Source organism: Lissotriton vulgaris, chromosome 4_1, assembly GCF_964263255.1.
Source record: "Lissotriton vulgaris chromosome 4_1, aLisVul1.2, whole genome shotgun sequence".
Taxonomy (NCBI): domain Eukaryota; kingdom Metazoa; phylum Chordata; class Amphibia; order Caudata; family Salamandridae; genus Lissotriton; species Lissotriton vulgaris.
The window spans coordinates 1,731,765,766-1,731,792,685 of NC_141691.1; the positions used below are offsets into that span (position 1 = coordinate 1,731,765,766).

The 26,920-nt window shown below is 43.9% G+C and overlaps 1 protein-coding gene across 1 annotated transcript in view; it reads right to left on the reverse strand.

Moving 5' to 3' along the window:
- Positions 1-530: 530 nt before the first annotated feature.
- The window catches only part of GDF6 (growth differentiation factor 6), a 126,679-nt gene continuing 100,289 nt past the window's right edge, over positions 531-26,920 (reverse strand). Inside the window, exon 2 of the mRNA XM_086966027.1 lies at positions 531-5,853. Coding sequence (XP_086822153.1) covers positions 4,985-5,853 — 869 coding nt within the window. The 3' untranslated portion in view covers positions 531-4,984. The remainder of the gene's footprint in view (positions 5,854-26,920) is intronic.

Genomic DNA, 26,920 nt, shown 5'->3' on the forward strand with positions numbered 1-26,920 from the left:
CCTGCCAACTTGAAATAGGGCCCTAAATGATCTGTCTCACTGAGTCATGGCGGTATTTTTTTTTTATTATACTGTTCAGCCCTCCATAGGAGTCGGGCAGAAAAGGGGTGGTATCTCCAGGGGAAAGACACCCACTGAATACCGCACTCAGTAAAACCAAAAACCTTTCCACTGACATGTTTCACTAGCTGAAAAGGTCCCAAAATCGGCAAATGGATGTGACAGGGGATCCGGCATCTTATTCTCCATCTGAAAATGTGTGATCCCCGGTAACTGGTGAAATAGCGACTGGAAGTGTGAATTCTTACCACTGTGTATTCTCTCAAATTACCGTAATTATCTATCTCACCGCTTAGGAAGTATTCTAAATTCTGTTTGAAATGAGGGAAACAGCTGTACAGACACCGAGGGTTCTTTGGCAGGGAATTAGGGCAGCGATGTTAAAAGACAGGTAGTGACCCAAAGTGCATCCTTTCTCCCCACCTACTAATGAAAAGGCTTTTCAAGAAATTAAACAGGTTGAAGGCATGTTTTCCTCATGGGCAAAACAACTTTATTGAACGGCCAAGGGTGGAATCGTGTCGAGGGAAATAAACACGTTCTGCAGAACAGTCCGAGTACGAATCCCCCTCATATAATATGAGAGCTTTAGGTGCGTGTATCATGATGAGGTAGATGAAAAACCCTTCTCAAATATTACCGCAGCAATGCCACTTAACATGAATAGTGTGGAAAAAAAATAAAGAAACAATATATCAGATGGGTTACTGTGATTTACCCTGTACAACTCAAATATAACCTTTACAAAAATATTACAAATTATACATTTCCGAGTGCATAAAACGTGTCCTTAGTTTGTACATTAAAAAGGGTGGAGCTGTTGCCGTCTGCTTAGCGCCAGTCCGTTTAAATAAGGGGATATTTACAGGCTTGGACTCCAACAACTTTCCTTTCGAAGAAAATGTGCATTTAAAATCGTCACGGCTGCTTGAGTTTATTACGGGATGACGTGTGTCCGTGCGCTTTGGAAGAAGTAGAGGCGAGTCTCCGAGAACGCCGGGCAATGTTTGCGTTTCCGCTTCCGGAAGTGCTCTTTCCTTGTGTATAAATAATAAAGCCACATTTCGGGACTATGACGGAGAGAGCGGGGCTCGGTGCGTGTTGGCTTTCAACTGTGCAGAATGATATTTCTGTAAAATGACAGCTCTTCCTCCCCCAGGAAGACGAAGCACTTTAAAGTTCTCTGGAAGTGCGGGGGCTTCTCCCACCCACCAGCTCCCTGCGACACTTTGCTCTTTTCACAGTTTTTCATTACCACGTCTTAAAATGTACCTAACTGGTAATTACAACCCTCAACAATGCTCCCCCCTCCCTTGTCATTCGTTTTTGCTTTCGGCCCCAGGCGCTTTCTGGCTGGTAATCTTGCAGGAATGTGAGAGGGGTGAAACGAAATAACCCTTTTTACTCAAACTTCAGAGACAGGCGGGATTGCACCTTCCCAACCCCCTTCCTCGACCTCTCGTGTCCTGTCTGACTTCAGGACCAACCCTGTCTCAGCTTCCGGAGTGTTGCGCCTAGAATTAGATCTATATTCACCTCCCTTGCCACCTCTTTCTTTTTCTTTGTCTATCTCTTCGTCTTCTATATCTCAACACTCCTTCCTACACAGTGTCTGTCTGTCCGCTTTCTGGGGCTCTCGCTCTTTATCTCTGTCGAAACACACCCACCCTGCTGTCTCTGAGCTCTCCCTTGCACCATTTCGCCTCATGTCTCTCCACTTTCTGTCTCTAGGAGACAGACATATATCAAGAGAAATGTGTGTGTGAACAGGCAGCATGGATATAAGACAGCTGTACACATAAGTAAATAGATAAAACAATTGTTTCTGGCTGTAGGGAGCAGCTTGGTCAGGGAGATGGGGGGGGGGGGGGGGTCAGATTTTCCAACAGTCATGCTGGCATTTAATGTTAAGGTGCATGAGAGGGGCTTAAGAGGCAGTGGAAAGGGAGGGAAATGCAGACTAGTAGGATTGCTAAGTAAGAGAAAACACAAGATTTTATCAAAAAATAACCAACATATTTTTAGACTTTCAAAACTGAGAGAGGGAGTGTGTGTGTGCGGTTTGTGTGTGTGTATGTAAAAAATATCTGGTGAAATACGACAGACACCTCACCATACCCGAATGAAAGCACGTGTACCCAACTGTTTGTCAGAAAATATATTTACTAGGGGGGTTGAACACCCTAAACACCCCTCCTCCGCCCCCACCCCCCAAGCTTCACCCTTGTCTGGACAAATGGGTGAAAAGATAAGAGTAATCAGCAGGCAGAAAGCAGATTGGTGTGCAGATATGAAGATACAGTGATCCATAGATAACAGACCAGTGTGTAGATGAAAATGTAGGTAAACAGAGCTGTCAAAGTAATGATGAGAGAAGGGTATAGACAGTTTGATAGATAACCTACTGGAGTATGGAAAAGAAGATAGGAAGATATAGCGATCAACGGATAACAGACCAGTGTATAGATATGTAGATGAATTGGTGTATGGATGAAAAGATAGGTAGATAGAGTGGTCAACAGGCAGATCAACAGATAACAGACCAGTGCATACGTAGGTAGATAGCAAGTTGCCAGATGGATGAAAAGATGGATTAATAAGTAGATTGATCAACGGACAGAAAAATAGCATGCCAATGTATAATAATATTGCAGCTTTGTGTAAATCTGTATTGTGCAGGAATTCATTGCATACAAAACATGGCCAAGACAATAGCCTTTTACTGGAAGAGTATACGTGATATGTTGGCGAGTCCACGCCATTCCTTCGTTGTTTAGAGGATGAAGAGCTCATCAGAGGGGAAGAAGTAGTACAATGTTCTAACGGTTTAAGCGGGTGTGTGGTTGGCCAGTCAGAATGAGAGATGTGAGTGTACAGACACATACAGACATGTAGATAGGCAGAATAAGTTGGCAGATTTATACATGTTATGTTATGTTATGTTATAATAATTTATAGAGCGCACGTATACCCGTGGGTGTCTTGGCGCTATGGACAGGCGAGGGGGTCTGCACTAGCAGCTAGTTCTGGAATAGCCAGGTCTTCAAGCCCTTCCGAAAGCTGATGAGAGAGGGAGAGTTTCTAAGCTCGAGAGGAAGAGAGTTCCAAAGTTTGGAGGTGTAGAAGTAAAAGCTGCGCCCACCCCATTGCACGGTGCGGATTTTTGGTACCTGGAGAAGGTTAGAGCCTGAGGAACGGAGGTTCCTGGTGGGTTCGTACCGAGAAAGCAGATTTTGTTGTTTAGGGCTTTGAAGGCTAAGGACAGAGCCTTAAATTTAATCCGTTGCTTCACCGGGAGCCAATGCAGCATGCGAATTTCGAACATCTGTACAGAATATAATCTGCTATTTCATCCTACATTTGAGTGTGGGGAGAGGCCATAATGCCTTGCATCTCTTGGGTCACACTGCCCCTCCTCTCCCACAACAATGAGAATAACTTGCATATATCTGTCCGCACGTCTCTGTATAAGTTTATGTCATGCTATTATTTCATGTGCATCAGCTGTAAACAACCACAGGTATTTCCGCTTAATCAGTGTACAGTCCCATCGCAGAGACCCTTAGTGTGAGGAGTGAAGATACAAGGGTTTTATGATCTAGAAGATGGAACTCTACTATGATTAAAAAAAGCATATAAGACAGGGTTTGGCCTCTGCACTGAAGCAATAACTGACTATGCAGTCACTGCATCTGCTTATTGGCCCACATTTATTTTAATTTATGTTCACTATGTATATGTGTGTGTGTGTGCACATGTGTGTGTGTTTCAAAGAACAGTATTCACACGGGATATCTCCATGTCTTTCTGTATTTTATTGAAATTGCTCACAGCTAAAGATGTGTTTTGGCTGCATAGCAGCCTGACTCACGGCTAAAATGTCAGAAACATGTCATGAGATGTGAGCAATTTCAATAAATTATGGGAAGATTTGGAGATATCCTGGGTGAACGCTGTTCTTTCAAACATTTGGAGAGACTATTTATTGGGCTGGCTGGCTCCTCCAGCTGAGCATTACAACCACGCAGGATTGGAAGGTGAACGGCAGTGTTGGTAAGAGAATATATATGTTTATATTTTTCTCAAGTCTTTCCCTCTCGTCTTCATCTTCACTAGTTGTACCCTCTCTGTCTCACACAATTAGAATGTGTCTTGTGTTTATAGGGGTATTTAACACTTCTTTTAATTGCTTTCAAGGTTAGAGGCTGGAAAATAGCCTCTAAAATAGACAATAAAAATAAATACAATGGTGTCCGGGTCTTGACCTGTTGCCCAAGCCTTAGTGGTTTGAGGGCCGTGTGCTGCTATTCTCATGGACCTTCAAGGCTCAGTTTGAACAGGTGCCTGTCACTGCCTCCTGTGTACACTCCGAAAACCAACAGAGGTGGCAACATAATCCCCCTTGTGTCCAGACACGGCTCCCAGGACCTGATCCGCAGGGGCTGGGCCCTCACACAGGGAGAAGGCATCACATTCCTCCCCACACTTCCCTCTGTAGGATCAGAACAGAACATCCACAAAGGAAGGCTGCAAATCTTGCGCTTAGCAGTGCTTTTGTGAAATATTATCCCATGGAGTAAAGCTGCTAAATGTTGCATCCAGAGTGGCTTGGGTCCGTTTAAAGGAAATGAGCAACTGATTTGCGGCCTAGGCTTGGTCAGACGTGAACGTTGCCTTCACTTGCTTACTTCCATACGTTTAAAGCATTGGTATATAGACGTGCGTGCGGTTCATTGTGTGTTTCAGTGGTCAGAGGCTGCCATCTTGGAGCAGCCCACCGCAGCACACACCGGTGGGTGTCCTGTCCTCCCTCAGGTCCAGGCCTGCGAGGGCAGGTCCCCTTCAGTGACTGGAGTGGTGCAGGCCTAGGCCCGGGCCAGCCCGCTCTCTACCTGTCCTTGTCAGATCCGAGCAGCCTCCGCTGCTACCTGCAGCCGCACGACTCCACCACCATGTCCTCGTACTGCTTGTACACCACGTTGTTGCCGGCGTCGATGTAGAGGATGCTGATGGGCGTGAGCTTGGTGGGCACGCAGCAGCTGGGGGGCGTGGCGCCGGGGTCCATGGAGTTCATGAGGGTCTGGATAATGGCGTGGTTGGTGGGCTCGAGGTGCGAGCGCAGGGGGAAGTCGCAGACCCCCTCGCAGTGGTGGGCCTCGTACTCCAAGGGGGCGATGATCCAGTCGTCCCAGCCCAGCTCCTTGAAGTTCACGTGCAGGGGCTTCTTGCTGCAGCGCAGGCGGGACTTCCTGCCGTGCCGCTTTCCGTGCCGGCTGCCGAAGCTGGTGCGCCTCTTCCGGCGGCTCTTGAACTGCAGCTTGGCCTCCTTCTCCGCCTGGTGCGAGGAGTTGGCCTGGTCCCGCATCTCGTGGTAGAGGTTCTTCCTCTTAGACTTGGTGAAGACCACGAGGAGGGCCTTTTCTTGCTGCGGCCGGCCCTTCCGGGCCAGGCCCAAGCCCCTGAGGTCCGCGGCCCTGCCCCCAGGATCCGCGGACAGACGGAGCTCCAGGCAGAGCTGCTTCCCGGCCCTCTCGGGGCCCTGGAGGCTCTGCCAGACGTCGAACACCTCCCAGGTCGAGCCGCCCCCGTCCTGGGGGTCCAGGGTGCGGGAGTCCAGCAGAGTCCGGGGCAGGCAGGAGTAAAGCTGCAGGTGGTATACACCCGGCCTGGCCATCTCCCCGGGGGCTCTGCGAAAGAGCCGGAGCTCAGCCCCCACCAGCTCCTCTTTGTCCGACAGAGTTGACACATCAAACAAATACTTCTGTCTCCTGAGAGGGCTGTGGGATAGATCGTCTGCAAGATAAGAGAAAAAACATAATTACCGTCAGTTTCACTTAAAGGTCTCTGTGAAAAGGCTACATCTACCTGCAAAGGTATATTTACGCTCCCACAGACCTCCACCCTCAATGGGAATTTGAAGCTTTAAAAGCTTGCCATCAACATTGTAGAGTGTTTCCAAGAAGGGTTAAAATAAGTACAGCGCTAATAAAAAAAGACAATTGCTCACAATGTGTGTTTTGTTTAATGTAACAGATTCAAAGATAAGGCAAACAAAAAGGTAGAAGAAAGAACGGAAAATAGTCAGGAAAAAGATGAACATTAAAACAGCGCTAAATATAAACACGCATAGGAAAACATTTCAAATTTCGAAAATAAAAACGCAAATGAAAAATAAAGTGGATGAAAAACGGATGATAGGGAATAGAATCGAATAAAAAGAAGGAAAGAGGAGTGTACGTAAGGAAAAAAGCATGAAATAAAGACAGAATTGAAAAACGAAAAGAAAGAACGAAATCAGATTAGAATGAGGCAATGAAAGAACCAGAACGAAGGAAATAAAACGAGAAAAAGAAAGCACATTATCAAGAAATAAAGGAGATATGGAGGGAATCCTAGTTATTTAGCAGCCTCCATTGTAAGGTGTACAATCCACGTTAATTTGTCTGTCAACATGTCGGGCAGGTCTGAAAAGTGTCCTTTTGTTAAATGCCATATTCAGTACACAGAGCCCTCGCCCCATGTTTAACCGGCCGTGGACAGAGCCCCACAGCGAGCACGAACAGCACATCACATTCCCACGATGTTCACGCCTTTACAGCCCGACAAACATTCGTCTTCCCAGAGCCTGTGCTCGAACTTCTTTACGTGCCAGGCACGCGCGGCCGTAAACAGGACTGCGCCGTGCTCTCGGCTTGGGAATAAGGCGTACCTCCGTGCTGGGCGCGGTTTATTACCTTTTAACGGCCACTCACTGGCAGTTCCATACATTGCTAAACTGAGGGTCCTCGAACAATTTCCAAGGGAAATTGGTCCAACCGTCGACACCAGCGCGTGCTTGAAACATTGAGACTTGCAAAGGCAATATAAAAGCCAGTGTCTGTGAAAATAATTGACTACATATGTCAAATAAACATGGGAATTGGTTGAATGACGGATACAACCTAATCTAATGTTCGGTATCTTTTTCTAGGACATTTCTGCGTTTGCTCTGTCTTTCTTTACCCTCGGGGCCGGGGGTGTTCTGTGACCCCTCCATTTTACCCTTCCACTACACAACTTCCTCGAATTCCTCCCACATTTCATCAACAAGCCATAGGGCGTCCAGGCTAAATTTCTGATTTAAAAATGTAGCTCTCGCTGCGCTCCTCCCAATGTCCGAATACACTCCGGCATGCAAGCACCTTTTCACGCATTCCTCAGACCTGCTCCATCAGGCGGTTTTATATGGCGGAGAAATAAGCTGTGGTGTCCTAGCGCTTTACATAAGAAATAGAACATTACATAAGAAACATAAATACTAGTTGTCGTAAATATTGAGTGCCAAGATGTATACCGACTCAAGGAAGTAATATCAAATATGAAGGCAGCGAGATAAGGCGCGAGGCAGGAGGCCGTGCAGAATCTACGTCCCCGCGTGTTTTTAGGTAGAAGATATATTAATACATCCGAGAACTCTGCTGGCAGGCGAGTCCCTGCGTGCGGCCCAGAGCAGCATATCACACACCTGAAAAAAGTCCTAACAGGCATGGGGTGTGCCAAGCTAAGAAGCGATGGATCCCAATCCGTGCCTGGGCACCCAGCCTGGCACTGTGTCGTGACAGCAGGACGTCTTAACTGGACCACACATTAGCACTGCACTGCTGACATTTATATTTATTTCAGCGGGTTCGTACATTTATATTTTTACGGGACAGGCCAACTTGTTTAGTAGACGCTAATTTAAAATCCCTTCTTTTCACCAATCCCTGGCGTGGAACGGGCGCTTGTTAACTGCGCTGTTCTGCTGGTTAACGCCACTGAGGCGGGTCGGTGTTTTACTCCCTGGTTAATTGTAACTTTGATTAAGTTGGTGGGATTGTCACCTGTCATTTACACAACATACCAACGAGGTGTCCGGCCATGACCGAATAAGAGGCGTGTTTTTTAATGGCCCCTCCTATCTGGGTATTTTCCAAGCCGTGTAACCTCTTGTCAGATGCGTACGCACCACTCATTCCCTTTGAGCGACAGGCGCTATCACGCTGTCTCTAAATAGAAAGCGCCTGTGCCTAGAGCCCCACAGAAGGCGCTGTAGTGCAGGGAGCATCAGCCGCATTTATTGTAAAATTGTATATTTTTTTACAGAGTGATTTATAATGTTTTCATAATGAAAATGCCATCGCGATAATTGTATTTCAAATGCCCATGTCCTGTTCCAGTGCGTTCTGGTGTGCATGGTTAAATATACGCGCCACGCACACGTGATATCCTTCACATTATCGATGCATTTAATATTAAAGCGCAGGCTGTCTGGTCTGCTGTGCTGATAAGATTGCCCGAGGCACAGTGTGTGCTCAGGAGTCAGCTTTTTCCCTTCAGCTCACCGCTGAACCACGACGTTGTCAGTGAGTGTAAGGACCATGTGTATTAATGAATGAAGCCATATCTTCACACTCTCTTCCTGTAGAGGTTCTTAATTTTGAAGCACAACAAAGCCTGCTTCGAGTGTTGGCCCACTGCTAACAAGTATACAAAATAAGAAAAGTCACTGGGCCTTCGCTTGCTGTAACCCAGAAGAAATGTTAGTATGTCAGTAAAGAACAACAAGGCATTTCCAAGCAGGGCTCAGATCCCTAACATCACATTTTGCTCCAAATCATCTTAGTCACACGGAGACGAAAATGTCTGGCAAAAGTGTGAGTGGACGGCCATGTCACTGCTAGGAAATGTTCTGCTAATGGGCTACGCCTGACCTCTGGCCAGGAGTCCGGCTTCTGCCCTTATTCCAGCTCTACAAACTCATTCAGACTGGGAGCTCTGCCTATGAGCAGGTCAATCGGCTGGCCTGGGCACTTATTGCAGTCGGTGAAGGACCTCTATATATAACGCCTTTGAGGGGCCTAAGGACCAGTGATACAGCCCACTCGTGACCAAAAGCATTCGAAGTGGCCTATATTATTATCAGTGTATCATATAAATAGCACATCATAAAGTCTTGGAAAGTTTCTTTGCACTTTAGCTCAAATCTACATTGGGTCCGCAGTGAGGCTGCAGACGCTATGAAAGACACAAATTATGCGATTGTTAAAAATCCATGTCTTTCAGCCATTTTAAAAATGGAGCCAGAGAAGATTCAGCATGAATATTAAGTGGGACTGAATTCCAGAGTTCTGTGCCAGGAGCTTTAAAAAGCATCTATAAAGCGTAACATTCCAGCTGTTCATTGAGAGCCGGCAAAGGTGAGAAACCAGAGCCTTCCCTTCCTCATGCCCACCCCGTGGCTCTTTGAAAATCCTAAATGTGCAGCATTACAGCCACAGGCTTGTGACAGAGGGAAAACTGTACTGCAGGAACTGTGCAAGTGCCTACACACCAAGGGTAATAGTGATCAGCGATTTATGAGCACACCACTTTAGAGAAACAGCCTAATGGTATTTATTAGCATTCAGGTTGTGGTCACATCAACTGTTATATGGCTAAGGAAAGATGTTGTGGGAGCCCCCTGTGCTGGAGCCCCACTCTCTGAACTTAGTTCAGTACTAAATTCTTCAAATCCTGATCTTCTGTGTGAAAAAGCTGCAGTGGATATGGAGGCAGAGAAAGCTTCCCTGCTGTAGCCAATGCTAACTTGAGTAGGAAGATAATAAATATATGTTCATAAGGACACAACCACAGGCACAGGCACCTCCACACGCCCGCCCTAAGGAATAGGAAGGACATGTAGAATCATTGGAAAGGATGAAATGGGCCAGGCCTGTGGGACGATCATGACACACACCCCTGACCTCTAGCACCAACAATCTTGTGCAACACCTTAGGTGCTGGGCATTCTGAGGTGACGGGAAAAGGTAGCACCCAAACCTTCTGCTCATGTTCCTAAAACTAATCGGACATAAACTTTACTCTGAACACCATTAAAAATTAGAGGTTGGATATCGGATCATTCCCTCCAGTACGGCAGATAATTCACTTCTCCATCCACTGCCTTACAAAGGAACTTTAAATCTGCCAGTAAGATCTGTTGAAGTTCAGGAAATTATATTGTGAAGGTAATTTCTATTTCCCCGTATGAGTTTTTCTACAACAAATTGGTTTTCTTATCTGTACTGTTACAGATAGGGCCCTCTCTAATCTACATGGATGTTCTATCAACAAAACTGGAAACCGGCTGTCCACCTGGATGGTCTCAGACAATTCTTTGTCCTGCTTTAGTAGCAGATTTGACGGGACATGAAGCGCACCATGGAAATTCTTTCCCTCGCGATTCCTTTGAGAACATGTAGATGGGTCATCAGACCAAGCTGGAGATTTTTGGGCATTCCAGTAAAACTGGATCCAAGGAATAAGGCACCCCAGTATCTGGAAATCCCACTTTGCAACAACCCCTATCCAGAACAGCAGCAACATTCCATTTTACACATGCTTTCTTTTATATTCCAAGGGAGCTGGTGTCACATTTCTCTTTATGGTTCAATCCATACTTTGAACTCTGGGACAACACAGACTGAGACATTTGTTTTTGACTACCCACATCACTTTTACTCACTGCAGGCGCTGTTTTTGATTTCATGGCTGGAATTTTCTTCCCAGATGCGGACGGCTTGGAGGCCTTCTTCTGGTACCTTTATGTCCCTGGTAAAGTGTGAGCAGCAAGGGTGTGGAGGACAACATAACGTGGGGCTCGGCAGCATACTTCATCTGAGCAGAGCATTTCCTAACCATACTTACCACACAAATCTAAAGGGCATAAAAATACTGCAGCGGAATGTTTTCTGCTGGATGCCCACACTGCTGTGCTGGTACCATCTCCACTATCACTGGAAGGACAGGCTCCCCATGGATAGTGAACCCACAGAAACTTAGGCCAATCGCAAATTTCCCCTTTGTGGTAAAAGGTACAGGGGAATGACGCAACACTGAAACTACAGGAACATCTGGTGTCCCAGTGATGGAGCAAGGTGGAGAAACAAAATTTTGTGTACCCTTGCGAAATCATACTTCCATAATTCATAATTTGAACTAACTGAGTGACGCATGAGATTGACCAACTTAGAATTAAATTTGCACCTACACAGACACACGTGGGAAACTAATTATGCTTATGTCACAATCATAATTAACTCATTTTGTGATTCTGTCATGTCTAAAACTAATAAGCAGTTTTAAAATAATGGAATGCAGCATAAATGTGCTTTTTGTTTACTTATTTTGTGGCAAACCGCGGGGATAAGTGAGTATATTATGCTTAAATGTGGCTATTTCGCTAGGTAACTACTAATAGAGAAAACCTTAGAAAAGGGGGGAGGTAAACAGAAGGGCTAAAATTCTTAAATTAACGTTCATTTGTGTTTGTTTCTATGATAGTTCCCATTTTTAACTCGTGAGGCCTAAAAGAAAATGGAGTCACTCGATTATTGTGGCCATAAAAGAAGTACACATGCGCGAGCATTATCCGAGTCTTAATGCGAGCTGCTTGTGCCTGGAGTGACTACGGTTCAAGGACAGGCTGGCCTGGAAGTATAGATGGCTACCAAAATGATGAGCACAATGGTTATGAACGTGAGAAAGTTGGGCAAAGTTACCAACTGAGAAAATGGCCCAAAAACAACCCCATTTGAAATCCAGCCGACGGAAGCAGAATAGATGTTGTAATGATGAGATGATGCTCATCCCCCTCGAACTTGTCCAATCAAAACTCTAATTTATGCTAGAAGTTACTTTTTAGATAGATAGAGCTAATGAAAAAGGTATGAAAAGTGCTGGTTTTAGTGAAGAAAAAACTTCTCTTCGATTTCCTGGAGAAATGCTGTCGGAATGCTGATTTTTCCCTGAGATGTAAGACTTTGAATAATTTCTATTTCTTTTGAATGAGATCTTAACTTTAGGTGAGGCTGTTAGTCAGGGAAGTTAGGTAAGTAGGAGAAAATGAACTTTGGGAACTATCTGTGGAGAAGTGTGGCTCAGTGGTTAGAGGCGGCAGACCCGGAGCTGGGATCGACCGTGGACCAGGGTTCGATTCCCCGCCTCAGCGGGTCTTGGGTTCAAAATTCCACGGCCTTGACAATTCTCGCTCCGGTACCTACTCGACTCACGGGGTCTCACTCTGCTACTCTGGGCAATAGCTTGCTTAATCTCCACGACGGCCCCTCGCAGCGGGATGCCTGGTTTTCACCCTGTGGACACCCTGCCGGGGCCTCTCACAGGGGAATACCAGGACGGGTTCCCTAGGCAAGCGCCAGGATGCCCTTTGGGTGACAGGTTGCGCTATATAAATACACCTACATTTACATTTACATTTTACATCTGTCTTTTGCTAATACTTGCATTTCTAAAATTATGTAAATGTTTATTTCTGAATTTCTGAAACAAATGAAATTAACTGTTTGAGATAAATTCTTATTCTTTAAATGCCATTTTTGAAATAAAGAAAATAAATAAAGCGAATAATTGATTTGACATGCTGAATTTGCTCTTAATAAAAATTAGATAAATGGAGAATTTACCTGGTCTTGAGTTTTCCTACGCCTAATTTTTTACTAGCAGATCCGTCAACCTTAATGTGGCGTGTCTAATTAAATGCTTTTATTAACTGAAAACCATGGTAAGCTCATTTAAACCACAGGTGTATATAGTATAAATATCCAGTTTTAGTTTAGACACTCCACTATGATACAGCAGCTCTCCTTTGAATTTCACCGATCCATGAAGTAGGATGGAAGTATTTTGTGAGTGACTTGTGGTGTCATGGGCACCACTGTCGAGTATATGTATGATTTTGTACTTCAGGGAAAGGTGTTATGGTACTAGAAATTATTTCCGGAGTAGCGCTGCATCACCAGCAGTATCCATTGGAATGACACTCCGGCTTGAGTCCCAGGAAGGGAACAGAGACAACACTGTTGAAGGGTGAAATATCTTTATGATCCCCAATAAAGGCTCTCCTGCCTTGCCAGTGTTATTGGACATTTCCACTCCCTGTGTTCTATTTCTAGAAGAAATACAAAAAAGGACCTCACCCTACCTGACACCAGTTGCCCTTGGTAGACATTCTGATTGACAGTTAAACATGGTTTCTACTTCACCCAGTTGCTAGTGCAAGGGTTTTGGACACCTAGTATCCTGCTTTACAAAAAATCCCTTTATTTCCAGTTGTGTCTTTGACTAGGTGTCTGCTGGTATTTTATGTTGTATTTCTAGGTAGCAACTTGATCAGATAGGCACACTTTGTAACTGGCCAAGTGAAACATCCCCCAGGGATCCCACCAGGCTCCTACAGCCCCCTTCTTGCATTCATGTCTATCAACTCAGTTCTTTTTATTTTACGAGGATTCATTAGCCTCTCTACTTGTTCAGATGTTAGTTATGGAATTGGGTTGTTAGGCATACCAAACAATAAACACATTTTTTGGGGTTTGCCAAAACACTGATTCAGTCTCCCCTTCTTGCCAGCGGGGTTACAACAGGACTTTGCATACAGGTGTACAAAATCCTTGCCTGAACAATACTGATTCTAACCACCGCTCCAAGACTCAGAGTACTGAGGTTCAACCTCTAACATAATTTCAATGGATGAACAACAGATTCAGAGGCATAGACCAGCTTTTTGGTGGAAAACTGTTGAGAACTTCACCAAAACCCAGATTGTGGCCATATAAATGAAATCCATCATTTGCACATTGAAGAGCTGGGAGAAGAGACACCCGGCATGCATTGCTGAGAGCGGTCAGTGGACAATGTGCTACACTGGGATACATCAATGCATGGAAGGTTCAAGATGGTGGAAAGTGTGTACCTCTAGGTCCCAAGAAGAAGCCAGCTCTGCAAGGTTATGATTATTGCTACATCTCCTGTGGTGACATGAACTCAGAGCCACAGTAATGTCTTAACGATTTTTGGGGCCTACGGTAAGGCATTTTGAGGCCCCTACTTGAAAAACATATATTTGTCACCCATTTTAAGCTAACTCAAGCCTTCTTAATCAGAAATACAGGGAGACGCAAAAAAACGTTGAAAGCTTGTTCTATCTGTTGTCCGCTCAAAAATAGTACCAAAGGAAAGCTTAAACAAGCATTGATAAACCCATTTCTTTTCCACTTGGATCTATATATGAGCTTTACTTGCAACATCTTGAAACCAACTGCATGAGAGAGGAATGTTTAAGTTTTGGCAGGCCAGGCATGCACACTAAGTTTCTGGTCAGCATGCCTAGATTTTAAATGAGAAAATAATTTAGTTAGCATGCAGTGATCTGGCTTCCATGTGGGACTCATGATTGTCCCAATCACTTTAACACGGGGCCATTGGAAGGTAGAGGTCCTGTGTAATTGCCAATGTCACTACTGAACCATAACTAGTGGTAATTGTTGATCTTCCAAACAGCCAAAATTGTACCAAGCATAACACCCAAGCCACTGCCTTTAAAGCCAATTCCCAAAGTCGGCAAAATGATGTGTTCTCAGCATAAATTTCCTAAGAAATTATCAAGTTCTGTAGGTTTTAGAAGCATTTTTGAAAGGACACAATTGAAATATTTAAAAGAATACTTGATTCATCAAATGAGCCTGGCCTTCCCCAAGGCACCCTGGAGATTTCTTACTTCAAACAACCTTTTTTTTAAGAAGTGCGGCTAAATTCAGAACTCATGATAAAAATGTACAGGATTGCAGTTCTCATTTAGCCCTTCCACCATGAAAGAGAAGGACAACACTTGGGAGTAAATTACTCAACTAACTCTTTCATAGCTAGCCAATGTCTGTAGTGATGTCATTATGCCTTGATGGCAATAGGCCAACCTCTTGGATTAACAAGACAACCCCCTAAAAAAATTACTTAACAGGTCAGGGAGCAGAGGAAAAGACAATCAAAACTACAAAAGTAACATTCCCTCTAGACCTAAAATTTTTTTGATTTACGGCTTCTCAAAGCTCAAAGTTAGGGCATAAAGAACATTACTCTCCACACAGAATGATTAGTTATTCTTACATATTTTACTTCATTTTTTTCTTTTTTTCTTTTTTTCTTTTGATATTTCACATTATAAAAAAACATATATATATATTTTCAATTATTATCACAATATTTTCCAAAAATATGACTGTCTTCAATATTTAGGTAATACAGTACATATAATACAATTGATTTTAACACCTGTGAGGTCACAGCTGACAATGATATTAAGACCAGAAAGAGAGTGTGACACCCCAGCTACCAGCACAGCAACCAAGGGTTGATTTCATCACACAGATTTTTCCATCTGCGCATGCAGTGTTTTTCTGGGGTGTAAAGTGTCCGTGTACTGTGTGCAAGGGATATGGTTGTAGAGTAGAGAGAGGTGTGAGTGTGTGTGGGGGTGTGTTGAACCATATTAATATCATTCAGTCAGCTGTGAACTCGCAGGTGTTGAAATCAATTGTATTATATTGATAATTGAAAAAAAAATGTGTATATATATATATATATATATATATATATATATATATTGTATAATGTGAAATATCAAAAGAAAAAAATGAAATAAAATATGTAAGAATAACTAATCATTCTGTGTGGAGAATAATGTTCTTTATGCCCTAAATTTGAGCTTTGAGAAGCCGTAAATCAAAGAAATTTAGGTCTAGAGGGAATGTTACTTTTGTAGCACGCCAACCTCTCACAAGAGCTCAAGGATGGAGCCAGACGAGACATTGGGCAGAGTAAGACAGTGACCATGACCCTCCCTCTCCTTTAACCTAAAGTTGTAGAGTCGAGTGCCTGAAACAGGAGTTAACTTCTCAGCCTGTCCTCACTCTTCAATAAGTTTTTGGGTTGCACAATGGCATGAGCACAGTGTGTAGAAAATGGAACAGGGAACACATTCTACATAACGGTGATGTAAGCAGGAGCACTTTTGTCAAAACTGTAATGCAGGTCAGCCACAATATTTTATGTTTTGCCGGAACTAACCTCAAATCTGGGGTTGGTTTTTGTAAAACAAAATGTCAATGGTCCAGTTGTACAAGGAGTTTTTTCCCTTTGCCTGGGGAATGGTGATAATTTTTCATTCCTAGGACCACTGTGCCTTGCATGGTCCATAGAAAGGTGAAATATGCATCAGTAAGCCAACAATATTGAGAGCAGACCCTCCAATGCATTTACCTGTGGCTTAGTGTCAGATTGGCTGCGGGGTCATATGTTTCTGATGGCATAGCCAGTTGAGGCTGTGCTGTCAGAAATATGACAGTTTACCTTTCTTTCTTGGGTCGGAAATGCACTGTGTCACTTGAACCAAGTTATATTTGGCTGATGAGTTCTAATCATGGTGCAAACGGTTTTAGTTTGCGTGTGTTCCAGTTCAGGGAGGACCTGGCCTGGCAGTTCGGGCTGGACTGTTCCCATTGGAGTAGGGTCAAGACTGATTTGCATATGTCTGGGTCTCAAATGAGTTGGAATGGCGTGAAAAATAACGTAGGACTGGGATGTGACCTGAGTAATTATCAGTGGCAGAGATTAAATCAAGTATGCCATCCATTACTTTTTAAATACTTATTTATATATTTTAAAGCAAACTTGTTGACATTTAAGTATATAAACTACATATATATGTACTTAAACTATAACAAACATACTTAAAAACATAATTTCATAGTCATATACATATAGATGCATACAGATGTATATATTTTACCAGTCTGCTTTTCCATAGACAAAGCATTTTTCAGTTTGCTAATAACTTTGGCGTTGTTTGATGAATCTTCACAAAATCCCCACCCCCCCAAAAAAAGAAAATTCACTTCAGCTGCTTCCTGGAAAGTTTTTGGGTGATCTGTCAAGCAGGGGCTAAGAAATAAGGGGGGTCCCAGAAGCAAATTACCCCGTGCATTTTCCATAGACTTCTTTAGGAATCATTACTGCAAAAACTGATGAACAGAATTACACCAAGGGGCCGATTAGGATGGCGGACGGATTGCCTCCGCCAGGCCAACGGTAGCCATGGCCAGCCCGGCGGAGGCAATCCGTCCGCCATCCTCACAGAAAAGACCCCCGTCACAATAGGATGGCTGGGGGGTCCGCGGCGGATGGCAAGACCGTCCGCCGCTTTTCCGCCGGTCGAATCGGGACCGGCGGAAAAAGTGCATACATATGGTGGTGGTGTCTGCGAGACACCGCCAGCCATATTATGATGCCGGCGGTCCTATGCCTTTCCACGGCGGCATTGCCGCCGTGAAAAGGCATACGGTCTTTGCTGTGGGGGCCCGTTGCGGGCCCCCAGGGTGAAGGGATGGTGGGTGGTGCACATGGGGGGTACCTATGGTACCCCCCAGCATTTACATGCACAAAGCGGCAGGCACTGCGCGGTGCCTGCCGCTTTGTGCATGTAAATGTAAAACATGCTATTTTAACCTTGCGGCGGGTGCTGCTTCAAGCAGCACCCGCCGCAAGGTTAAAGATCCAGTATGTGACCGCCCGGGTGGCGGTCACATCCTAATTGCACCGGAGGGACCGCCGCTGCCTTTGCGGGCGGTCCCTCCACCTCGGGGGTGGCGGGCGGATGTAGGTCCGTCCGCCGTCCTAATGAGGCCCCAAATTCGGCAAAAAGCTAGATCTTGAATCCTAGGTTGTGCCATATGGTATTTGGTGATAATCCATTCAGTAGCTTTAAAAAATATTTGTATATCTGGATGGTTGGGTCAGTCAGAGGATCGAGATCTCAAATTTAAAACTGGCGCCATGTGATTGGTGAAGAAGCCTCTTTTTCCCATCAGGCTTCTGTCTCACACTGGATCAAGAGACTCCCACAAGTGGTACAGGGGCGAGCCATGTGATTGGCTGGCAGTTGGAGGTTCAGAAATAAAATGCCCGGCAGTACGGTTTACTGTGAATATTTTTAGGTGCTGTGAGAATGAACTAAAAAAGCTATTTAATGGGGCAAGGGAAACCATCCTGTCTCCCTAGTTATTGAGAGAAGGTCTGTAAGGTATAACTAGTGTGAGAATATATATTTTTTTAATGTTGTGATCTTGCGGGACTCTTGCGAGATTTTGAAAAGTGGAAAGGGGTAGGAGACCTCTCAATACACTCTACTAGGTGAAAGGCATCTTGTCCCCTAGTACTTACGCCTTACAAATCTCCTGAGAGGAGGGTTGTAAGGCATAAGTACTGTGATGAAAAAAATTTACATTATTTTGATTGTGAAAAGTTGAAATGAGTAGTTGATCTCTGAATACACTCTACTATGCACACCTGTCATTGTCGGAAGCAGTCTTACTGGAGATGTTATTTGTTTATCAGAGCCTACTATTCATGCCCATCACTTTGGGAAGAGATCTAAGCAGACAGGACACTCTCTTCCCACACCATACTATGCACTCCAATCACCTTGTCAAGAGGTCTCAGTGGTGAGGCCAGCCCCTCCCTACACCCTACTAGGCATACCTGTCACCCTAGGGAGAGGTTTCAACAGAGGCCAGTCTCTACCCACATTCTACCATGCGCACTTGTCATAAAGGACAGAGTTCTCAGTGGAGAGGCCAGTTCCTCCCCAAAGTCCACTACACACACCTATCACCTGGAGGAGAGGTGCCAGTGGACAAGCCAGTCCCTCCCACATTTTACTATGTATGCCCTTCACCCTAGGGAGAAGTATTATCTGAGAGGACATTCCATCCGCACTCCCTACTATCCATGTTCATCCCGAAGGGGAGAGGTCTCAGAAAGAGGTCTGTCCCTCCCCACATTCCACTATGCACACCCATCATCCAAGACAGAGTTGTCAGCAGAGATGCCAGTCCCTCCCCACACCCTACTGTACACATCCGTCACCCTAGAGAGATGTATCAGCAGAGAGGCCAGTCTGTCCCTACAGTCTACTACACCCATCCGACATCCTGGATAAATATCTCAGTGGAGAAGCCAGTCACTCCCCACACCCTACTATGCACGCACGTCATCCTGAGGAAGGATTTCAGCGGAGAAGCCATACCCTCCCCACACCCTACTATGCATGCTTGTCTCCATGGAGAGAAGCCTCATTTAGGGGTCAGTCCCTCCCCACATTCAACGATTCAATTCTGTCATCCAAGCAAGAGGACTCAGCTGAGGAACCAGTTCCTCCCAATAGACTACTTCGCTCAACCGTCACCCAAGGGAGACGGCTGAGCAGAGAGGTCAGTCCCTCCTCACACCCTACTATGGACACTTGTCATCCAAGACACAGGTCACAGAAGAGAGGCCAGTCCTTCTCCACGTCCTATTACACATACCTGTAACCTTAGGGAGAGGTTCAGCAGAGAGGCCAGTCTCTCCCTACATTCGACTAGGCACATTTGTTTTATAGGGGAGAGGTCTCAGAGGTGATGGAATGTTGACCAACTAATCAGGCATTTGGTCTTTTCACTATTTAAGTTAAAACAATGTTTCTGCATCCAGAGGACCACTGCTCACATAAAACAGCCGAAGGTGGCTTGCATCTGACTGTACTCTTTTGAAAATTAGGTGATAATTTGGGCATCATCTGCATGTGAAATCACCTGAAAGCAAAAGGAATAAACCAGAGATGCAAGTGGTGGATATAAATATTGAAAGGGGTGGGACTAAGTGACGATCCCAAAAGGACGCCAAATTAAGCTTCAGGTTCTAGGGGGTAGGAATTACCATTTGACTACATGCAGAGAGAAAGGAGCATATCCATTTAAAGGCATGTCTACAAACACCTACATCAAGTAGACACTGATGGAGGGCGACATGGGAAACTGTATAAAATGCTACTGAGATATTTAACAGAATCAGTGCAGCATTTTGGCCATTATAAGGTCTCTTATTGCTTCAAAGCTGACACTCCTAACTACTTTCTACTTAATTGTGGATCTCTCCTGTGAGCCCAATTGACTTTTTTACCTGCTCTTCCCCCCACTGCCATCTTCCTCACAGAAGCTTAGCTTAGTGACTCCTCCACTCCAGACATCACTTCTGCCATTCCACAAGGTTTTTAATCTCCCATGTCAACCGTCAAGGGAAGAAGGGAGGGAGCCTTGCAATAATTATTTATTGCTCTTCACTCAGATGTTCCATCCCAGACAATCTTTCTGCGAACCAGTGATCTTCAATATCCTCCTGGTTTTACAACCCATTTCTGCTCCTTTGTGACTTTCTTGCTCCATTCCTTCTCAAAAATCCTAATTTTCACTGGTTGGTGAACTTAGAATCTACAACGGCAATCCCTTGGATACTGCCACAGTCACCCTCACAGACTCACTCAGTACGGTAGAGCTGCCATTGATCTCATAAACCACGCCCACAAAGCAGGATATCTTTTAGTGCCCTTCTTCATCAATCTTCCTAATACCTGTATTTAAGAGTGCATTTAGATTTCACAACCACATGCTATAGGAATTGGAGTGGATATTATACACGGTTACAAAATACACATGAGTACTAGAAGCTTGTGAATAGCCAATATTGAAATTTAATGATTATTCTTGTTTGCGAATTGAGAATGCATAGTAAGTTCATTTTTAAAGGTAGTTGTCATTATGAGATCAAAATCATGTGTGCTACGATCTTTTTGCAGTGATGCTCCCTGAAGAAGGGTTTTCAGCCCGAAATGCCTAGGAGCCATAAAAGATTGCTGCACTTCCAGCTAATTTCTTTCCCAACCTGATGTGGCATCTTCCGTCTCTACCCTGGTGACAGTAGAGCCTTCTGGTAGTCCATCTCGCTCACATTTCAACAGTCTTTCTATGGAAGACGTTGAGAGTCTTATGTCTAAGATTAAATCCAACTCTCCCACTAATCTCTTGCCTCTAACATCCTTCATCCCGTTATAACCCACCAATGGGCCATTCATCATTTTAGCCACAGTTCCAGGCACCTAGAAACATGCATTTGTTGTCCCTTTGTTAAAAAAAACCTCAGTAAACCCTAATATTTTAAGTAACTTTTGGCCAATCTCTCATTTGCCTTGCCCCTCACAAAAGTCTGGTAGAAGCTATCAACCACCAGCTCTCAGATTTCCTTGAAAACAATGTTCTCCTGGATCCATCTCAGTTTGTTTAGGCTCCCTCTATAGTACAGTATCTGCTTTGGTGGAACTTTCCAATAACCTCGGATTGCTTCTTGATATAGGTCAAAATGAGGGCTTCCCGGTCTAATTTCCTTAACCTGATTCATATATTGGACTATCTATAGAATATATTAGAACATTGGAATGTTGGGAGCTCCATTGAAAACAATGGAGTGCTCTGGGCTTATAATGGCTGGCATAAGCCTGGAGCTCCAACATTCCAATGTTTCTTTGTTCACAGCTCTGGCTGTGAACAAAGGCTTCAGGGAGCCTGAGGGGATTCCAATCCCCTCACGCTCCCATAAGGCTTTGTTTGTTTTTGTTAGAACATTCTGCCCTCTAGTGGCAGAATGTTCTAATAGCCTTATAGCCCTTTGTAGCTGGGCTATTCTGGCTATTAAAGGCCCTCTCCCTGTTAAAGGCCCTCGCCTTCCGCTCGGGCCTTTAATGCTGGGGAGGGCCTTTAATAGCTGGTAACCCCCCCAACGGCGGGCTATAAGGCTATAGTAGAACACTGGAATGTTCTTCTTATATACAGTTACAAAGTTTAATCCCTATATCTTCTTTTCACTTTACTTACTCACTTTATTGTCAAATGGGATTGATTATATCCACTAAATTGCTGTTTTATTTCTTTTGTTATCGCTCAATAAATCTGCTGCGGAGACTTCAAAGACCCCCCGCCAGATTAGGATGGCTGGGGGGTCAGGAAGACCGTCCGCCGCTTTTCCGCCGCGGTCGCCTTATGACCGCGGCGGAAAAGCTCTAATATGGAGGCGGTGTCTAACAGACACCGCCAGCCATATTAGGATGGGGGAACACTGATGCCTTTCCGCGGTGGCTTTTCCGCCGTGGAAAGGCATACAGAGATATCTTTGGGGGCCCGTTGCGGGCCCCTAGGGTGACGGGGGGTGTGGGGGGTGCACATGGGGGGTACCTATGGTACCCCCCTGCATTTGCGTGCACGAAGCAGCAGGCACCGCGCGGTGCCTGCCACTTTGTGCATGCAAATGCAATGCATGCATATTTAACCTTGCGGCGGGTGCTGCTTCAAGCAGCACCCGCCGCAATGTTAAATATTGAGGATGTGACCGCCAGGGTGGCGGTCACATCCTAATCTGCACGGAGGGACCGCCGCTGCCCCTGCGGACGGTCCCTCCTACTCTGGGGTGGCGGACAGACGCAGGTTAGCCCGCCATCCTAATAAGCACCTTAGTCTGAGAAAAAAGCAACACGGTTAGATAAGCTCTACACAGTAGAATAGGGACTATATAAATATGATGAGTGTGAGATATCTTTAGAATTAGATATGTTCCAGTGACTTAGATTTTTTTCTCATATCGCATTCTAATACATTTTTCCTTTTGGGCATTTTGACCTTGTGTAAGCAGACATTTCTTCTACTTATGCACTGTGAACTTTGTTTCCATGCATTATCAGCTAAGGGATTGAAACCTGAATGTTTGTGTACTTCAGGTTGTGAGTTCAATACCCATGTTATGTATATTGACGAAGTGCTGTTTTTGATGTGTCTCACTGCTTTGCACTTAGATTTCATCCTATATGAATTGTTTCTTCATAATATTGAACAGACAGCAAACAGTTTTAAAAACGAGCATTTGTGCATAATAGTTGGGAGGTCGATTCCAATAATAGGTATAGTTACATTGACAAAACGTTGTGTTTTACTAAGACTGGTTTTACTATTTTGTACTTTCCTTTGAATAGATTTTAAATGTTATTTGATGGTGACACTAGCACGTTTTACTTCAATATTAATATAGCCTTACAGCCCGCCGTAGAGGGCTATACCGGCTATTAAAGGCCCTCTCCTTTCGGCTCGGGCCTTTAACAAGGGAGAAGGACTTTAATAGCGGTATAGCCCATCTACGAAGGGCTATAAGGCTATTAGAACATTCTGTCACTAGAGGACAGAATGTTCTAACAAAAAAACAAAGCCTTTTGGGAGAATGATGGGATTGGAATCCCCTCAGGTTCCCTGAAGCCTTTGTTCACAGCCAGAGCTGTGAACAAAGAAACATTGGAATGTTGGAGCTCCAGGCTTATACCAGCCATTATAAGCCCGGAGCACTCCATTGTTTTCAATGGAGCTCCCAAAATTCCAATGTTCTAATATTAATTAGTAACACGTTGTGGATAAAACTGTAAGTTGTAACAGTATTTTTTAACAATTATGAAATCAATGTAATATGGAAAATAATTTCTCCCAGTATGGCATATGTTTACTACCATTGGTACAGGCATTTCTACACATATTTTGCAGATATTATTGGGATTTAGGATGAAAGCATCATCCCTAACAAGGCCATGTCACTATTGTCAATGCTCATCATTAAAAACAACTATTTTTACAACGCTTTGTAGAAAACATCAAAAGTGCCTTTGATAAGGTTTGCTTTTGTCAGCCCTAATTTAAACTGTTTTGTTTAGATCAGGTACTTTACCTTATGATATGTTCTCGTTCTATCGAATGACTATAATCGGTCAGATTGGCATGTTTCATTATTGCATGGTTGTGGGGGCTATAGGAACTTTTGTAAATAGTATGCAGATAGCTTATGAGGTATTGGAATTGTGAAAAGAAATCTATTACTCAAATTGATAGGCAAACCTTATGACGATAGATCACGTATTTGCATTATAGACAAAAAATGAAATCATTCTTGCTTGAAGGTTCACTAGTAACTACATATGTCAAAGATTTTAGGAACTGCATGTGAGTTATATATGTACTTCAGTGCTATCAAGAGATGCTTAAAATAGATAATGAAACAAAAAACATGTGAATCTTACTTAATGTAATGTGTATTGTACATATTGTACAGTTATTATCTTCTGTATACTCTGTTTATTTTCATGTACTGCCCCCACAAAGCAGATTCCAAAAAGCATTTGTTGGATGTGATCACTGAATGAACTAGTTTGTCTATATGTATGTATGTGCCTATATAAAATTGTTGACCTGTCTCTCTCCTCAGCTTGCTATGATGATTTAAGAAATTGATTTCTGCACAAAATGCCTGCTGGGCAAGGTCTTGGCACACGTCTTTAGGAAAAAAATATCTTAGACCCATGCCATTATAAATGTATTCCATTTTGACGATTTCTTTGTATAACAGATTCCAACGTGTTAGAACTTATTGTTGCCTTTTGGAACTAAAATAGTGGTGTTTCCAAGAAATACACACATTGCATACTTCATCATTGAAAATAAAAAAAAGAAAGCTGCTTATCAGAGCATGAACTCAACTGAAAGACAAGAAAGTTGAAGACTAGAGAACGTAATGTTCAATTAGATAACTAAATCAAAAAATGAGATTTAGATGGAGAGACCTACGCGCGGCTACAGATCATTTGGACCTTGAGATATATGAGATTTACATGCCTGAATACGAGTGTGTGAATACACTGTTGATTATTGGTCATATAAATGCATTAAAGGCTTTAAGCAAAACAGGATATTTGCTTACTAAGGAACAAAAGGCAAGGGAAAGACAAAAACAATCAAGGGTAAAAGGAGGGATAGAAAACAGATTAAACACAAACAAGAAAATTCGGGGAATGATATAGATCTAGTGAGCTGACCGCTATTAAAGATTTTAATGCGGGCGCATCTGCGCATGCGAAAGCGCGCAGTGATCACGCCTAAAGCACGATAAAGGCAAGCTCATCTGCACCCATATGCGGCCTGACGTTCGTACCCATGCCAAATTTGAATCTATTAAAGAAACGTATATTATGTATTCGAGGGAGGCCTAGTTCACCATGAACCCCTCCTGCTCAAAACATGAAGAATTGCTACAAATGAGCTCTTCAGACGATATTGGTCTCTTTCTCCTGTGCTAGTTGCAGGTGGTTCTGTATGAACCACGCTGAGCCAGGGGAACCGTTAAAGGGGTCCCAGAGATACAGTTCATTTGTGGGGGGACAGGCTGGAAGGTGCCCACATGGGGATGATGCCTCTGCACTCTACAGGGAGCACAGTGGTGGGGAGCTCCTAATCATCTGTCTCTAATTAATTATAGATCACTTCCAAAACATTGTATTAAGGTATGGGATACTATTTCACTAAACATAGCTCAATAGTTTCTCCTCCCCTGACCTAGCTATGGCGGAACAAGTCAGCTACAGCTTGTTACAGAGTGACTGCATTTGAAGGAAAGATGGTGGAGTTGCTATCATTTATAGGGATGTGTTTGAATGTATTAGGCTGAGTGACTCCTTGATGGAATCTTGAGAAATTATGATTTTCCATCTGTCATTCAGTGCCACTTCCAAATTAGGAGACGTTTTACTCTACAGTCCCCTGGTTACAGTTCCCAGTTGGCAGCAAACTTATCTGCGCTGCTATCATCGGCTGTATTGAAGTCTGACCACTGTCTTTTTATGGGAGACTTTAATCTTCATTTTTAAGATCAACTGGATTCTCTGGGTAGAAATTTGGAGAATAAGATGAAGATTTTACAGATTACCCAAAAGAAAAAAGGTCCCACTCACGTTGCAGGCCATATTGCTGGCCACACGTTTGACTTGCTATTTACTAGTTAAAACACCGTCAGTAGACCCTACCACCGGGTCGGACTACTCCATGATTATATTTTAAATCTGTCTGCAGAGTGATCTTCCGTACAGTTGTAGGCCGGCTCCAGTAATGTGGAGATCATAGAGGAGAATTAACACCATTCATTTCAATAGACATTTTAGCCCCCGGAGGTTAAAGACATTAGCTAGGTGGAGACAGCAATATTTGAGTTTGTGGGTGCTTTGGCCGAGGCTATTGATGTCTGTGCCCCTCTAAAGGAGATCAATTCCTCTAGGCTATTGATCTTGGCAAAGTGGTACTTAGCTGAATTTAGGGGGAAAAAAGAAGTTTAAGTCTTTTGAGCACTGCTGGCGATCCACTAAAACTCCTAGGGATCAGGCCATCTTTTGGGAGGCACTCAAAACCTACCATAAAAAACTTAACCAAGCCAAGAGACAGTATTTTTTCAGGAGGTTTAAAGAAAACAGTGGATCTTCTAAAGAACTGTTTAAAATTGTTCAGGAATTGGCTCACCCAGTGATGCCGAACTAAACAGCCAGAGCCTTGGCTTCTTTTTGTGAGGGCCTGGCCTAATTTTTTATCACACACTAGAGATCATTTATTCAGACTTTGCAACCCAGCCTTCTATCAAGTGGAATTTCTAGCCTCCATCCTTCGACTTTATACAACTAGGGCTCATTCTCTGAATTAACCAATGGGATGGCGGAAGATATTGTGTAAAAGGTGACGTCAGGCTCTCCATTAGATACCTGCTCTCACTTTATTTACCTCCACCATGCCCCTATTGTCAGTCCTCATCCTTCAGTACTTCTGAATAAATCCTTGAAGGAAGCAGAGAATCCCTTGGCCTTGAAGCATGCTCTGGTTCTTCCTCTGCTGAAGAATGATGATGCATACACTTGCAATGTGTCTAATTATCTGCCAATCTATCTCCTTCCATATTTGGGGAAGCTTTTGGAAAAAGTAGACTACAGCCAGCTTTCCCATTATTCAGAAAGTAACAACTTGCTGGTACCCTCTCAAACTGGGTTTAGATAGTATCACATTTACCCTGCTGGCAGAGTTGGACAGCAGCGCTGCAAAGTCTCCATGAAATAGACAATAATTCTACAACTATGCAATGGTTTGGCTAGGTTTTGAGCTATAGGTCTTAGTTTGTACAGCTGCTCCTTTTAAATCCAAGCCAAGAGTGGCAAACTGCGGTACTCCTCAGGGTTTATCCCTGAGCCCCACTTTGTTCAATGTTTATGTATCACCTTTGGTGGGTATTGTTAGAGCTG